The 16639-nt window shown below is 43.6% G+C and overlaps 1 protein-coding gene across 3 annotated transcripts in view; it reads left to right on the top strand.

The window, feature by feature from the left end:
* VIPR1 (vasoactive intestinal peptide receptor 1) overlaps positions 1 to 16639 on the top strand; it is a 127536-nt gene that overhangs the window by 104041 nt on the left and 6856 nt on the right. For all 3 annotated transcript variants that reach the window (XM_030445167.1, XM_030445168.1, XM_030445169.1), the window contains 4 exons: positions 4501 to 4654; positions 6757 to 6817; positions 9441 to 9510; positions 13335 to 13426. In XM_030445167.1, coding sequence (XP_030301027.1) covers positions 4501 to 4654; positions 6757 to 6817; positions 9441 to 9510; positions 13335 to 13426 — 377 coding nt within the window. The remainder of the gene's footprint in view (positions 1 to 4500; positions 4655 to 6756; positions 6818 to 9440; positions 9511 to 13334; positions 13427 to 16639) is intronic.

Here is a 16639-nt window from a genome sequence, read left to right as displayed (position 1 = left end):
TCTCTCTTTGCTCTCTTTTCTCTTTTCTTTTTTCTCTTTTTTTCCTCTTGTCTTTTTTCTCTTTTCCTTCTTTTCTTTTCTTTTTCTTTTCTCTTTTCTTTTCCCTCTTTTCTCTCTTTTCCCTCTTTTCTCTCTTTTCTCTTCTCTCTCTTCTCTCCTCTCTCTTACTTCTCTTTCTCTCTCTCTTTCTCTCTTCTCTTCTCTTCTCTTCTCTTCTCTTCTCTTCTCTTCTCTTCTCTTCTCTTCTCTTCTCTTCTCTTCTCTTTTCTCTTTTCTTCTCTTCTTCTCCTCTCTTCTCTTCTCTTCTCTTCTCTTCTCTTCTCTTCTCTTCTCTTCTCTTCTCTTCTCTTCTCTTCTCTTCTTCTCTTCTCCTCTCTTCTCTTCTCTTCTCTTCTCCCTTTTTTTCCAGTGGCTCAGTACATTGATTTAACCTAAAAGCTTATTTTTTTGAGGAACAGAACTACCCAGTAAGACACTATTTTATTTCAGTCAGTGTCTTCCATTGACACAGTTCTGCATTTCTGCAAATGAGGCCAGCAGCATGACTGCTGAAGTCTGCAAAGGTTTTGCCATTGGTCTCTGTAGGGTCAAACCATTACCCTGTGCAGCCAAATTGCCTTTGCAGAGGACTCTGTGCTGTAGCAGAAGACTGAGATTAAAAAAAAAAAAAAAATTATACATCTTTAGTTTGCCAACTCAGCTTCTGGAAACATTTCCTCTACTGCAGTTTACCTTGCAAGGACCAAGGATGTGCTTTTCTGCTCTTCTATCAAAGCCAACTAAGTAGTGAAAAAAATTCTATGTAAAAGTCATAGCCTTGAGCATGGGAATGAGTGGAAAAAATAGCCTGAGGCTGTGAGGATACAACCTTCTGTCTTAGCCACCTCCTCAGGAAAGGTCCAAGCCAGGACTGACAGTCACTGTTGCTCACCTCTTAGTGAAGTTGACCTGTAAAAGCAGGTTGCTTTTGCCTCTAGTTGAGACAAAAATCCCCTCTTGAGTGCTCAAAAGAAGCTTTATTTTTGTTCCCAGTAAACAACACAGTCTTGGGCAGCATGATCCCACTGAACATCCTTCCTCTTCCTTATCAGAGACAGTAATCCCTATGCCAGCACAGTGCACCCACTCCTCCCATCATTATTTTTTCCTCTCAGAGAGGAATCAATCTTATAAAATAGAAGTGAAGCTAAAAGCAGAGAGAAGTACCCCATGAAAAACAAAAACATGCTTTTGGAAACTAAATCTCCATGTAACTTGCACAGAATTTCATGGGCAATGCAGAGCTACAGACAGCTCTGTCCATAATTCACAATATTTCAATTAGAAACAGGTTGGAAACTTGGGTTGTCAATGGGATGAATTCCAGTGAGATGGGGAATTAATCCTAGTGTCTAATCCTAAACCAGAGCAATTATTTGGTCATTGTGTCCTCATCACAGAGTACATCATGGTGAGGTGGGTGTCTGAACAGAAGAAGAGCTGGGATTCCATCTGATTTTGGGCAAGTGGGGTGGGAATCAGCTCAAGGCTGAGAATCTTGAATTTATTTATGATTATGAGTGACTAAAATGGCACTAGAGTTAGGGAGATGTATAATTAAACCTGTCCCTGAAGACCCTAATTTCAACATCTCCAGTGCAGATGGTACTTGCTCAGTGCTACCCCATTCTCCACCTGTTCCCCAACAACAAGATCACGAGTGGCATCTATAAAAAGCATTTTAAAAGATCAAGGAAGCCTCCTTGAGCAGGTTGAGGAGAAGAGCAGCTCTTGCTGTGTGCAAATTCAGTGTGAGTCACTCAGATGCTTCCCTTCAGATAGGCCATGTCCTCTGGGCATCATAAAGGAAAAGTGCTGGATAAATCTGTCACTGAGAAAATGAGTTTTCTTCTGTTGAAGGGGCCTGTAGAAATCTCTGTGTAAAGCTCTTCCTCCTGCATCAGTGGTGGTAGCCCAGGTAATAGGACCTAAGTACCTTAGCAGGGATTTGGAGGCCTCCATGATTGATGGAGGTGAATCTGAGCCAAATTTTTTGATTAAAGCAATGAAGGCAACTGTCCTAACTTCATAAATAATGCCAGGACCTCCAGTATTTCCCAGGATTCCATGTGATGTCTGAAATCCATCTCTAAGCTGATTTCCATCTATCTTGGTGCCATGCCAAAGGGCAGATCCACATAGAGGAGAGGTCACACACAGACAGGGACAGGTCAGCTCTTGGGATGGGGATTCCCAGGACTGGGTTGATGAGGCTCAGGCAGACACTTTACATCCCAGTGTATTCCCAGACTAGCTGTGAGAGGTGCCCCTTTATGCTCCTTTGATCTAAATCCTTCTTGGATCCAAGTCCTAAACCTGTAGCCCACCAAACCCCCAGTAAAGAAGCCAAGGGAAACTTGGTAGTAGTGCAGTGATGCTCTATGGTGCTCATCAGTATTTCTGTGGAGCTGATGGACCTTTTTTGGGTTTTTTTGTAGAGTTCTGTTCCATTCACAGGTGGCAGATTCATGCAAGTGTCTTGGTTGGGTGTGTCCCAACCTCCATCAACACCTCAGACCAACTCTTGTCCAACTAAGCTGGGGAATTTCAGCAATGATGAAAAATGATGATCTTGAGCAGTTAATAATGAGCAGAGTTGTTAAAACTGAGGGGCAGACAGATGAGTATTTAAAGCAGTGACATGTTCAGCTCAGGATTAATCACTGGCTCCAGCATCTGAGCTGAATTTTTCTTGGTGGGTCAGCTGGTCACTGCATCACTTTGGGGAGAAATATGCTTTTCTCAGAGCTACCATTATTTGAAAACAAAGTGCTGTTAGACACAGGGAATATACCTGGTAGGGCTATTGCTCAGGCTTGTTTTTCCCATCCTTATGTCCTCCTCTTTCTCAGGAAGTCACTTGCAGTGGGACTTGGTTCCAAGCTGCTCAGAGAAGCTGTGGCTGCCCCATCCCTGGAAGTGTTCCAGCCTGGGTTGGATGGGGCTTGGAGCAACCTGGGCTGGTGGGAGGTGTCCCTGCTCATGGAAGGGGTTGGAACTGGATGATCTTTAAGGTCCCTTCCAACCCAAACCATTCTGTGATTCTATGGCTCTATGAAATGAGGTCCCACTCTGCCAGGTGCTAGGAGAGGGTTGAATTCATTTGAAGTGATCACTGAGGACAAGTCCCTCCCCAAAACATGTGTGGCATCAAGAAAATCCCTTTCCACACTTCTCCTTTTAACCAGAGTGTTTCACAGCAGCTGTTTGCAGCAGGAGAAGGGAGGAGGGGGGGGGGGAAGTGCCACTTTGTCACTGGTGCAAATCAAGGATTGCTTTCAATTCAACGTTTTTCCCATGCAGAGCACCAAGGAAGAGCCCCTCACCAAAGAGTATTAGCAACCAGATTCTCATGCTTTTGCTCCCCAAAAAGTGCAGGGTGTTACCTAGGCAGACTCACTGAAGGCAACAAGGCCCTTGCTGAAGCAACATCTCAAGGATGTCCTGTGAAGGACATCCAGGCTGGACCTGGACACACAGATGAGGGGAAATGGCCAGAGCTGTCATATTTCTTTGAGCAGTTGATTTCTACCTTCAGGTGTTTTGCAGTGGGTTTGGCTCCTTGAGCCTTAGAGAGGAATTTCCCATTTTATTTTTTTAATTTGGTAAAGTGCCAGTTCCCATTACCTGTGCTGCACCCAGCAAGTCTTTTAATTACCCATATCCTGAAGGACAACAATTCTCTTTCCCTTTTTAAATCTCTCCCTTTCCAATGCAATTATATCTATCCATGTTCATTAGAACCCTGCTTCTAACCCTAACCCTTCTTCTCCTTTTTATTCTTTTGTTAAATATATATATATATATAAATCCCCAACCTTCTTTTCCTTCCTGAGTATTCAGATTTGCCTTTCTTCAAACCTCTGTCTCCAACACCTTCAGCTTTTCCAGTATCTACCAGGTTTGGAGTGATTGCAGTTGGGCTTACATTTTAAGGACTAATTAACACAGATATTTGGGGGGGTTTTTGCTTGTTTGGGTTGGTCTTTTTTCATAATCCTGAGGAATCAGTTTGTCCCCTTGTCTGCCTCCCTGACAGAGCAGTGGCTGCTGACTTGCACATCAGGGTAGGACTTTGGGGCATCCTCTCTGTCACTAAGCCACCTTCCCCCAGATGGAAACCCAAAACCTAGAGAGCAGCACCATGCTGGTAGGGGTCATGGTCCAGCATATCAGCAGGGTTTCCAAGCCTGAATGCATCTCCAAGCTCATACAAACAACACCTAGACCTGAGCTGGCTCTCTCAGTGATGCACACTCTACTCCAGGCATGGTGTAAATGCTTAACACATGGTGAGAATCCCCACCCAAATGAAGTTTTGTAGGGTTTTTGGCTTTCTACCATGGAGCTTGTTGCAAAAACCAACCCCAAAGTTACATCAGAGCAAGGTTTCTGGATAATTCACTGTGTTTGCTATGCAGAGATGCTGCAGTTCCCCACTGTTGATTTCTTCTCTTCCAGGTAGGCTGCAAAGCCATGATGGTTTTCTTCCAGTACTGCATCATGGCCAACTTCTTCTGGCTCCTGGTGGAGGGATTGTATCTTCACACCCTGCTGGTCATCTCCTTCTTTTCAGAGAGGAAATACTTTTGGTGGTACATCTTGATTGGCTGGGGTATGCATCTTCCCAAAACTGAATGCCAAGAGGTGATCCTGGAGTCATCTCCCCTCCCTGTGAGGGAGCTGCTCAAGGCCAGGCTGGGTAGAGCTGGGAGCAACCTGGTCTAGTGGGAGATTTCCATGGCAGGGGGATTAGAAGGAAATGATTTTTAAGGTCCCTTCCAACTCAAACTAGTCCAGGGTTCTATGATTTTTGTTAAAATTTAATCCACAATCCTTGGGGCTCTGGCAGGGCAGAGATGGGGCATGTGTTACCTTGCTGGCAGTGCAACCAGCAGCAAGATCAAGTGATGGCCAGAGGAGCTTTAACCTAAATCTCTAAAGGTATTTCAGAGCACATTTTGACTGGGTTTATGGAGAGCTGAACACCTCAGTGGCTCTAAGGACTTTGGGCTTGAAACTCCTCAGCACCTGGGACCCTGGAGCTGATATCAGGCAATGACCTTAAATTTCAAGGCTGAATCCCAGCAAAGAAAAACTGCTGGACTGAACCAGAACTCTCCTTGTCTTGCTGAATTCAGGCCAGCCAGCTCACCTGAGATCCCATGGCCCAGGTGCTAATGCTGATAACCTTCTGCTTACTGCATTCAGGATTTCTCCAGCTTTAATGTGAATCCAGTCTCAGACCTATGAGGCAAAATACATAAAATAGCTAAAAATAAAATAAAACAATGAAAAGCCAAGGAAGGCAGAATTAAAGTCTTCACAGAGTAACTCAGAGCTGAATTCCTGATTTATGCAAATTAATCCTGCCAGATCAACCATTCTTCTGTCTCCAAAGAGGAAACAGAAATCTCTTTGCCCCTTTAAGCCATTTAGCTGAAGATTTATGTATAAGTAAGCAAAGTCCATGCTCTCAGGAGCTGAAACCTGGAAATAATTAGAGCAGGGAAGAAGCTTGAAAAGAAACAAATATAGAGGGGTATGCCTGGGCTCAGAATCTGATCAGTTAGCCATGGAGTAACTTCCATCAAAAGTGACAGGAGTTATTCCTGCCTGGGTTCACACTGCAGAGGAGAGACAATTCCCTGTGCTGTGAGCCTGAGAAAAGATGGCTTTGTTCCAAACACAATTAATCCAGTCAGACCTTGCTAAAACCTGCCTTGTGCATAGACACCCTTTCTCTCAGCACAGCAGAGCAAATTTAAAGCAAATAAATATTTGAAGCCAATGATCTTAAATCAAAGGAAATCTCCTGCACCCGTGATGGGTTCCGAGGTTGCTGGGGTGGGGAAGGGCAATTTGAGAAAATGAGATGTGCTTGGTGGATCTTTTGGCCCTTTCATTCATCCATCATTTGCAAGAGCATCAGTGATGGATTCAGGATGGATCATGCAGGAATTAATAATTGGATGCACTCATTACAGCTCTTCCTATTCATATTACCCCTGCACTCAGAAATCATTGGCAATAAACAGCACACAGCCCTGTGACCAATGCAGAACAAAGTGACACATCCCTCCTGGAGCATTTCCAAGCTGAATCTCATCAACGTGAGAGACAGAGAAAAGAGGCACCACAAGGATGGAAAGAGACCACCTTAGTCAGGCAGATCATGGAGTGAAGAGCAGAGGCAGGTTCATCTAGCCAGCTGCAGACACCTACTTGTCACCTTGTCCCTCCAGGCTCTTGTCACAGTCACCAGAGATCCAGACAGTACAGTAAAGGGACTCCAAGGGCATATTTCTTGTCCTAAAGCCACCACCTGAAGGAGCTCAGGCCAACCCATGTGTTAGAAATAGATATTTGATGCTCAAGAGGGCCTGTGGTGGCTGGTTTAGCAAGGGGTGTACACAGTGGGTATCTAAAGTGATTTATCTTCCTTGCATTCCACCATCAGGAGTGGGTTTGTAGGCACTGCAGCAGGAAGATAAATCTGCAAGGGAGCAGCTACAGGAAACTCATCTTGCATGGCCAGTGGGAGACAGAGGCAGTGTGTGGCTTGTTTTGAGATGTGAGGGTTGAGAACACAAAGCATTTGCCCATTCTTGGGGGAAAGCATCACCTGAGTCATTCAGGAGAGCTGCAGGGGGATGGGGACTCTGAAAAAAAAATTGTAATGATTTCTGACACTAACACCATCTCTTCTCTTGTCAGGTGCCCCCTCCGTGTTCATCACTGCTTGGACTATTGTCAGGATTTACTTTTTTGACGTTGGGTAAGCCCATGGACTCGTTGCTTTTCTCTTTTGTAATCCTTCCTTCATCTCCAAGGAAGGCCAAGGAAAGTTGTAGGGACCCATGCCTTGGTATCAGAGGTGGCCCTTGCCACCATGAGCTGGGAAATGTTCCAAGATCCCCCTGAAAACCCATATTTTATGTCAACTTAGATCCATCACTCACTCTCTTTGTTTCCCAGTCCCTTCTTAGGGTTATTTGCAGGGAATCTGTGAACAGACCAAAGCCTGAAGAGGCTGCAGAAAAGTTGGAGAGGGACCTTTTATAAAGGCATGGGGTTGATAGGATGAAGAGGAATGGTTTCAAACTGAAAGAGGGGAGATTTAAATGAGAAATTAGGAAGAAATTATTTACTGTGAGGCTGGTGAGATGCTGGCCTAGGTTGCCCAAGGATGCTGTGGCTGCCCCATCCCTGGAAGTGTTCCAGGCCAGGTTGGATGGGGCTTGGAGCAACCTGGGCTAGTGGGAGGTGTCCCTGCCCATGCAGGGGAGTTGGAACTATATGATTTTTTTCAACCCAGGTTTCCAACCCAGGCCATTCTAGGATCAGGTCACGTTTGGCCCTGTGATCCTGTGTATAACAAATCATCTGAGCTGCTGCCCTGTGCTCAGAGCAGAGCTTTGCATCCTACAGAATTAACCCTAAATATGCTGGTGCAGCAGATATTTAAATGCACCCATTAGCTTTCTCACAGATTAAGTCAAAAAACTCATTTTTTTCCCCCAGAGGGATCTTTGGCTCTGTTCTTCACCCCCTTTAAGCTAGCAGGAGCCTCTGATATTTTATATAAGAAGCAGATAGAATGCAGCTAAATAAACAAGGCAAAAATCAGAGAATAGATGCAAGTAAATAGGCTCTGATCCTGCAGTTTCCCTTCATGCTTTTACCCAAACAGTCCAACTGTAGTAATTAGAATGGGTTTTGATGAGAAAACACTGCAGAGAGTTACAGAATCATGCAATTATGTACTCCCTGTGCGTTGCCTCCCTTCTTGCATTTACAGCACGTGGTTAACTCCATTTTCTCCTCTATATTCTCTTTTTCTAAATGTGTCCTGGTTTGTCCTTATGTCAGAAAGAAAAGCAGCTCAGATTTCTCATTACTTTTTTTCTTTTTTTGATTTATAGCCACACCAACACATTTCCTGAGGGCTACTGACTTCTTTTATGGTTCCACTCTATCTGCATAAAACTGGCCTTATTTACTCTGTTAATAAATAAATAGCTTCAACAAAGAGACCAAAGGATTTCACCAGTCTGGATACCATTTCTCCTAACTAGATATTCCTACTCAGCTGCAGCAATTCTTAATAGAAATTGTCTGCATTGTCTGGAGGCTTTAAAGCTCCACAGTTTTCTGCCAAGTAAAACAAAGTGTGAACATACAGAATATGCTAATACCTAACATTTATGTATTTATTTATTGCATACTAAAATTACCTACAGAGAAACAGTTGGGGAAATTAATCCAGATTAAGTAAAACCTAACTATGCAAGATTGGTTAAGCAGCATTAAGCCTCTGTTTAAACATTTTGACTCCAAATTAAAGTGACCTTCAGTCAGACTGCCTGAATTTATTTTAAAAATGAAGTGCACTAGACATAATTAGGGCCACTTTAATTCTAAATGAGAGGGCAGTATGCACCTGATGAAGTTTAAGCATCTCTATATGAGCAGTTGGCTCTCACCTCCTTTTTTAGCTAGGGCAGATTTAGGCAGAGCAGTCCCTGGAGTGCAATTTCTTTTATCCTGAAGTTGGTGCCTAAAATAGGTCTCAGGAACTGTGCCCTACAAGGGCATCTCTTTGTCTACTTTTATTTGCACTGGCAATGCATTAGATGAGTTGAATCCAGGTGAAATAATCTACAGTGGGTTCCACTGATCTATTCTAAGACCTCTTTTCATTCATCTGCTCCTACAAAGGCACCTGCCACCACCTGACTCCTGAGGTCTGCAGGGAATTGTGCCCCAGGCAATATTAATCATTCCCACAGCATTCCTATTCTGTCATTTCCATGGTGTTCCAGATGATGGAAAGGAGTGGTGTGTTTTGTAGCCAATTCTGACTTCAGGATGAAATGAATCCCACCCTGGACCCTATTGCCTTGTCTGATTAGATCCCTAGCTTTGGTTGGATTCATCCCATCACAGGCCTCATGGCATCTTTAAAATAAAGACATGTGGATTTTTTTCCTGATGCTGCCAATCCCCCTGCCCATGACAGTGGATAGCACTGGAGGCCTCATAAATCAGTGATTTTCACAGCATTTCCTTGCAGCAGACCTTAGGGAAGGAGAAATCAAGTGAATCCCCATCCTTTTCCACATTCACCCCAGGATAACATCCTCAGACCATTCCATTACTGAGGGAAAAAGACCTCACAGCCTTATATCTGGGGAAAATGGTACCCACCAATGCTCAAAGCCACTGCAAAGGAGGTTTTTAGTTCTTTCCAGTCCGTGCACACCAGGTTTAGTCCTCTTCACATCACCTGGAATAGCTCTACCTTCAGCATCCAGGAAAACCAAGTGCTTGAGAAGGTTACACAGCTGCTTTCTGGTGTTCCTTGGTGTTTTAAGTCTGGTTTTTTTGTTTCTTTTTAGGTGCTGGGAGGAAGTCGTGGAATCCCCATTCTGGTGGATCATTAAAACTCCTATTTTGGTGTCTATTTTGGTAAAGTATCAGCACATTTTGCTGGCTGCAAAGCCATCTTTAATACTGGGTGGTTGAGGGAAGTGCTGTGGAAAAGTGTTCTGTAAATGGTCATGGAAAATGTGTTGGCAGAGAAAATCCTGCTGTATATTCAATGTCTGTCTGAGGACGAGGAAGCTCACCCTCTGGGTAAACCTCTTTAAGCTCTGGCCATAAAAAGAGTTTGGGAAGCCAGGGAAATCTCATTTGATTTAACTCTGGCCACCCTGATCCGTACTGGGCACCCTGGGCACCCTGGTGCAGCAGCCATGGGTAAAATAAATATAAATATAAATATAAATATAAATATAAATATAAATATAAATATAAATATAAATATAAATATAAATATAAATATAAATATAAATATAAATATTTTGGTTGTCTGAGCAGACCACATGAAGAGCAGAGGGTGACCCTTTTCAGTTGTGGATGTCACCACTGTCAAGTGAGAATGGGATGAGTCCTGCTATAAATTCCTACCTAAAAACAAAGAGGTTCCATTCATTCCCCCCAAGTATTTGCCTCTGGCTGTAGCATCCCATGCAAAGTCAGATTCCAGTTCTGTGTTTTTGAAGTAAGTTCTTGAGAAGCTTGGATGATTTCCAGATAAATCAACAGAAGTGCTTGGCTTCTTACTTCTCTGGAGATGATCAGTTCTGGCCACAGAAACCATGAGATTTCTGTGGAACTCTGAGTCCTTCCATCCCTGTTGAATATTTTGTTTCCTCTGTCAGGTATTGAGCCCCATCTTGAAATCAAATTAACTTAAACTTAGCTTTGAGTTTTCTTAAAGGAAGGCAAGTGTGTGGGAAAGGAGGAAAAAGAATGTAAAAGAAATCAAACCAAATCTATCTCTTTAAACAGAAATCTTTTCTTAGGCATACATTATTCTTATTCCACGTACATTATGACCTTTACAAGAAGCCTTGTTTTAATTCTGTAGCATTTGTCATACAAGGATTTCAAACTGAGTCTCAATAAAGACATCTTCCTCTATTCCCCTCACAGAAAAGACATATAATACTAAGATTAAACATCTCCAAGTCTTTATATCATCATAAAAAGCTATAGGTAGTATCTCCCTTTCTCAAGATAACCTTTCAGTAAAGAAATACACCCTGTACTTCTTGGATCAATGAAGCTGTATTTTTTTTTCCCAATAAATTATTTCCTCGGTACCAAATGAAATTTCCCCAGCAGTGTCTGATTTTCCTTCTGCAAATATCTTATAAATCTAGCACAAAGGAAGGCCACGAGAGCCTCTGTCTGATGAACAGCAGGAAGGACTGTAACATGGGAAGAAATACAGAAATAAGATGTAAGATACAAGCATATATAAGATGTAAGACATTAAGCACTGGGAACAGAACTGATTGCTTTTAGTTATGCTCTAGGTTTAAAAATAAACAATTTTTCCAGCACCTTGATATCCACATCTTCTGCCAGCCAATGCTGTTTTAAGCCTGTAAGTTCATCCTCCATCCAACTCATCCCTGCCCTGTGTCCATGTTTACTCCTGACCACCTCAAGCCAACACAGTCAGGATGTAGCTGCTCCAATCTTCCCTTCAGTGCTGCTGCTTTGAACTGATAAATTCCACTTGTCACCAAGTCAGACCCAAACCATTTTTATAAGCAAATAGATATGAATGGAAAGTGTGATAAATGGCACGGGAGAGATAGAAACTGATTAACCAATGCATCATAACCAAGAAAGACAATTAATTTCTAATCACTCACAGCCTTGGAAAAAAAGAGTTAGTGTCTAAATGAGAGATGTGCTTCAGCCTCCTTTATTCACCTGCTGTTGTGATAAATGTAGGAATTGCTGGAGGAAATTTTTACAATCTGTTTTTGCAGGGAATCATGTTGGCTGGTGAACACAATCCCTTCCAGCCGCTGAGTCTCTAAAAATCAGAACCATTTGTTTGTGCAATGACCAGGAAAGGATAAAGAAAGAGGTTGTGTGGCAAACTAAAGCTAAATGAAGTCCTCAAAAATCTGTCACCTCTTTTCTGTTGTTAAAAGCAAGTGGATTTGCCTCATACCATCTCCTAGGGGCCTTTAGGAAATTGCCATTCCTGTCTCTCTACCTTTGCTACTAAATAAGGTTAAGAGTGCTTGGGTGTGCTGGTGGAGCACTTGAGATTTTTTTTTTAGTGCAAAGCACCATCTAAACTCCAGGTATTAGTTAGGTTCCTCTGGTCTCTGCATCAAGAGAAACGTGGCCAAGAGGTCAAGGGAGGGGATTCTCCCCCTCTACTCTGCTTTCATGAGACCACACCTGGAGTACTGGGGCCAGTTCTGGAGCCCCTATTCCAAGAAAAACACGGATATGCTTGAGTGTGTCCAGAGAAGGGCCAGGAGGATGCTCAGAGGGCTGGAGCAGCTCTGCTGTGCAGACAGACTGAGAGAGTTGGGGTTGTTCAGTCTTGAGAGGAGAAGGCTCCAAGGAGACCTTAGTGTGGCCTTCCAGGATCTGAAGAGGCTACAAGAAAGCGGGGGAGGGACTTTTTAGGATGTCAGGGAGGGATAGGACATGGGGGAATGGATTCAAACTAGAGGAGAGGAGATTTAGATTGGATGTTAGGAGGAAGTTCTTCCCTGTGAGGGTGGTGAGACCCTGGCACAGGTTGCCCAGAGAGGTGGTGGAAGTCCCATCCATCCCTGGGAGTTTTTAAGGCCAGGCTGGATGATGCTCTGAGCAACCTGGGCTGGTGGGAGGTGTCCCTGCCCATGGCAGGGGGGTTGGAACTGGATGATTTTAAAGGTTCCTTCCAACCCTGAAAATTCTGTGATTCTATGATGCATGAGAAGGTGTGTTGGTGGGCAAGCATGGAAGAAGAGGTTGTGTGTGTCCACATGTCTCAGGCCCACCATCTTGCCAATGTGACACAGCCACCATAACCTTGCTCTTCCTAGCAAATAAAAAGTATCTCCAGTCTTATTCACATCTTCACAGTAACTGGGCATGTGATTTTACAGGGGGGATTAAATTCATCTCTGTCATTTCTGTTGAGCTGGAACCAACCTACAGCCACATTTATTTGAGAAACTCCATTCCTGAGGTCTGGTTATTTTATTTTATTTTTAATATGGACAGGGCTCTGAGCAGCCTGACCTGGTAGGAGGTGTCCCTACCCATAGCAGGGAACTGGATTATCTTAAAGATCCCTTCCAACCCTAAAAATTTTATGATCCTGTGGCCTAATGCCGTAGGAAGGGGGATGCTTTCTGCTGCATCCACAAGGTCTTTCCCGTGCTCTCCAAGGTCTCTGGAGAAGTTGTGCCTGATAGCATTGAGTAGAGGCCCTGTTGAGTGGATGCTGCTTGGTGTTTTCCTTGGGTTTCCTTGGCTCACCACCTCAGCCTTTGAGATGCTCAGCAGCCAGCCCCATGTCACCGTCTCCCGAGGGCTCTGACGTCCGGCGCTCCGCTAAACTTCCCAAGGCTTTTCCCACCCTCTCGTCGGCTCCTCCCTGCCCAGCAGGAACGTCGTGCATAGCTGTGCTCTATGGGTTTGACATCATCATACTTGGGATGTATGACACAAAGTCCCAAGCAGGCTGATGTCAGGCCCAAGATGGCTGCCACCCTGTGTCGGTTTATTCTGTGCTCCCAGATTTTTAGGGGTTTTCTGTTGGTTTTTTTTTGGGGGGGGGTTGGGGTTTCTCTGCTCATGGCTTTTTTTAACAACAGCTTGGCACTAAAAGGAAAAGCCCCTCAAATATCAGCAGTTTTCTCCCAAGAGCAATGCTGATGGGTGATTTCTCTCTCTGTTTCTTTCCTCCCCCTACCCAACAGGTGAACTTCATTCTCTTCATTTGCATCATCCGGATCTTAGTCCAGAAACTGCATTCCCCAGATGTTGGGCACAATGAAACCAGCCAATATTCGTAAGTCTGAGACTTTTCCAACCATATTTTTGTGGGGTTTTTTTGGGGGGTATCACTTTGGCTGGGAGTTCCTGATTGCCTCTGCCTGCACTGATCAGAATCAAATCTTTGTGACTCAACCAAAGCTGGTCAGAAAGCAGCAAATGGGGAATTTGCTAAAACAGCTGAAAATGTTTCATGTCAGAACAGAGAGGTGAGAAGGTTTTCATCTGGGATTAATGAAGTGAAAGCAACAGTTATGATCATGAAACAAAATAGGCTTTTTCTCTGTGTATTTAATATTCTGGGGATTCTGAAGGCAAAGGATGTTTCTAACAGAGCAGCTGTCCACAGTATATAGACTGTTTTTTCTGCACTGGTTGCCCCTCAATTCCTGTTTTCAAGGAAAACATGTAAAAAATCAGTACATTCAGTAGATCTATGGCAAATTTTCCTTATTCTAAAGCAGATCCTTAACCTAGATTGGGTCAGTTCAATGCTTTTCTCTTCACTATTGAGAGGTGCCACTGTCTCCAAACTTTTACTTGATGTAATCTTTTTATTCCAGGTTTATAAGGTTGACTTTAATAGGGCTGTTTATAATGAACAACATGAAAGTAAGATCAGCAGCTGTCCCAGTGGCCAAGACTGGATGTAGCTGCAGTATTTTAAGAATGCAAGAAATCTCCCTGTCTGCATGGATTTATTCTGGCTTCAATACAAATAAAATAAAAGTGAAGACTTATTTTTGACTCTTACCACTGTCCTGGCTTAGCACATCAGCTAATCTAGATATTTATTAAATTATCCCTTGAAAAGAACTGAAAAGGAAGAAGCCCAGTGTCTACTTAGTGACTGTTCATAACTCCTCTTTGCTGTTGGAGGGAGCAATGAAGAGTCTGAACTCAGTTCATTTTCTGCAAGAAGGCAGACAATAAATATAAATATAAATATAAATATAAATATAAATATAAATATAAATATAAATATAAATATAAATATAAATATAAATATATATGGTCCTTAAATGCTAACCAGCCACGTGACTGAGGCTTTCTCCCTAGTGATGGAAAATTATGCATTTCATCTCCCTCTTAGGGATTTTCAGATATTCATGAAAGGAAATTCCAGTATTTGACCTTAACTTCTCCCTGCAGCAGTCAGAGCCAACCACCTCTTTTTCTCTTGTCCCAACACAGCAACCCCAGCAGACCCCATGCTTTCTGTCACCTCTCTTGATGTATTTCCATCTGGGCACTGCATCTTTTGCAGTCCTCCCTGGGTTGCAATCTGGGCCAGGTACACAGATTAAATCAGCATATTGAAATATGTTCTAGTGCTAAGCAGCAGCCTGGAGCACTTGGCTCCTGTTCAGCTCAGCAGAAGGGCTGCCAACATGCAGCAGAAGGGTTATGCCCAGCTCACCTCAGAGGTCATGCAGAGCTTTGGGTTCAGGTTTTGCAAGGAACTCAGAGGTGCCAGGAAAATTCTCTTTGCTCTGTAAACAGAGCCAGGCAGTGAGTAACGTGGACTTCTTCACTCAGATCTGCCAAACAGGAGGTATTGCTGGTGTACAAATGGTCTGCAGAGCTACACCTTCCTTCTCCACCTAGAAAAACATCTCAGGTCCATCAGGAGATGGGTCAGATGCTCACTTAGAGGTGTCCAAACCCTATGAGATGCTTTAGGATGTTTAATACACTTGCCTGGACCTGGCACATAGGACCTGGGTCCTATGGAAGATTTGTACCCTGATACAGCAGGAGATTCTCTGGGGCATCTGAAAGACTCTGTTGACTGCCTTAATTGTAGTGGAACATGAGACACCACCCTTACCTATGGGAATTAATATTAAATGTCCCAATCTGAAGGCTGGATCCCACCAAGAGGATTTCCCTGTGTAGTCCTGAGTTTTTTAGCAATGCCATTAGGCATGTGGTCTGAAACTGTAGGTACCTTGCTTCTTTTTCATGTCTTTTTACCTGAAACACTGCTGCAAGCTTCAAGGATTTTTGCCTTCAGGACCCAAGAAAAAAAAAAACAAAAAACCCACCAAACAACTGGTAGTGATACGTGCAGGTTCCTCCTGCCAAATCTGAGATAAATATATTTCAAGTTAACAACATCAAGGATCTCTCATTTGCATTTCTCCTTCTTTCTCTGGTTTATTTCATATTGTTTATTTTATAACAAAACAACATGTTGACAGGATTGTTCAGTTCCATCCAGTTCCAGCATAGCTGCAGGCTGGAAGTTCAGGTGCTGACTCACTCATTAATGCTGCAGACAGCGAACTGGGCTTTAATGTGTTGGAAAGTGTGAAAACAAAGCTCCCAAAACAGTTTTCTAGAAATGACAGAGACGTGCAAGGACGGGACAGCAATATTTCTGGCAAATAGGAACCATTTTCTGCAGCAGAGAGCTTGAGGAAAACTCATCTCTTTGTATCCTGTACCTGTTCGTAGATCGATATCATCTTCAAAGTTTTCTGATTAAACCATGGGTTCACTTCTGTCCCTCCCAAGGAGAGGAGGAGGCTCAGTGCAGGCTGTGAAGATGTGTTTTCCTTAAATTACCTGTCACCATGTGTATCTGTCAGAGACACCATGTCTAAGAAATTGAACTCTGTGCTGGGAGTGGAAGTAATGAGGTTTGGGAGAAGCTTTGGCTTCCAGCAGGTTGCTTTACCCAGGTTTGGACAACCTCCCGAGCACTTCTGCCACCTGCACAGCCTGGCTTTACCTTCCTTGGAGAAACCACACCATGGCTTGGGAAGATTATTTTCCTCAGTTCAGTGGTTGGGGGAAAATATCTTTTAAATATCACAGGGCTACACCATAGGACCTTGCCTTGAAGCCAGACTAATATCTTAAGTGTGAGGGTGCTGAGATGCTGGCCCAGCTTGCCCAAAGAAGCTGTGGCTGCTCCATCCCTGGAGGTTTTCAAGGTGAGGTTGGATGGGGCTTGGAGCAACCTGGGTTGGTGGGAGGTGTCCCTACCTATGACAGGGGTGTTGGAATGAGGTGATCTTTAAGGTCTCTTCCAACCCAAACCACTCTGTGATTCTGTGATCTAAAACATCACTCAATATTCTGGGAGCTGGGAGCTGGTTTGGAGGGTTGTGCCAACTGGAGGAGGGGGCTCCTCAGGTTGGGCATTTATGCTCTTTTCATTGCCACAGTCCAGCCAGGAGGGAAAAATCCTATAAATTAGGCCCTGGTGTTGTCTGCAATG

This window comes from Calypte anna, chromosome 2, assembly GCF_003957555.1.
Source record: "Calypte anna isolate BGI_N300 chromosome 2, bCalAnn1_v1.p, whole genome shotgun sequence".
Classification (NCBI taxonomy): Eukaryota; Metazoa; Chordata; class Aves; order Apodiformes; family Trochilidae; genus Calypte; species Calypte anna.
The sequence above is the reverse complement of the archived record's forward strand: the minus strand, read 5'-3'. Positions and strand labels throughout refer to the sequence as shown.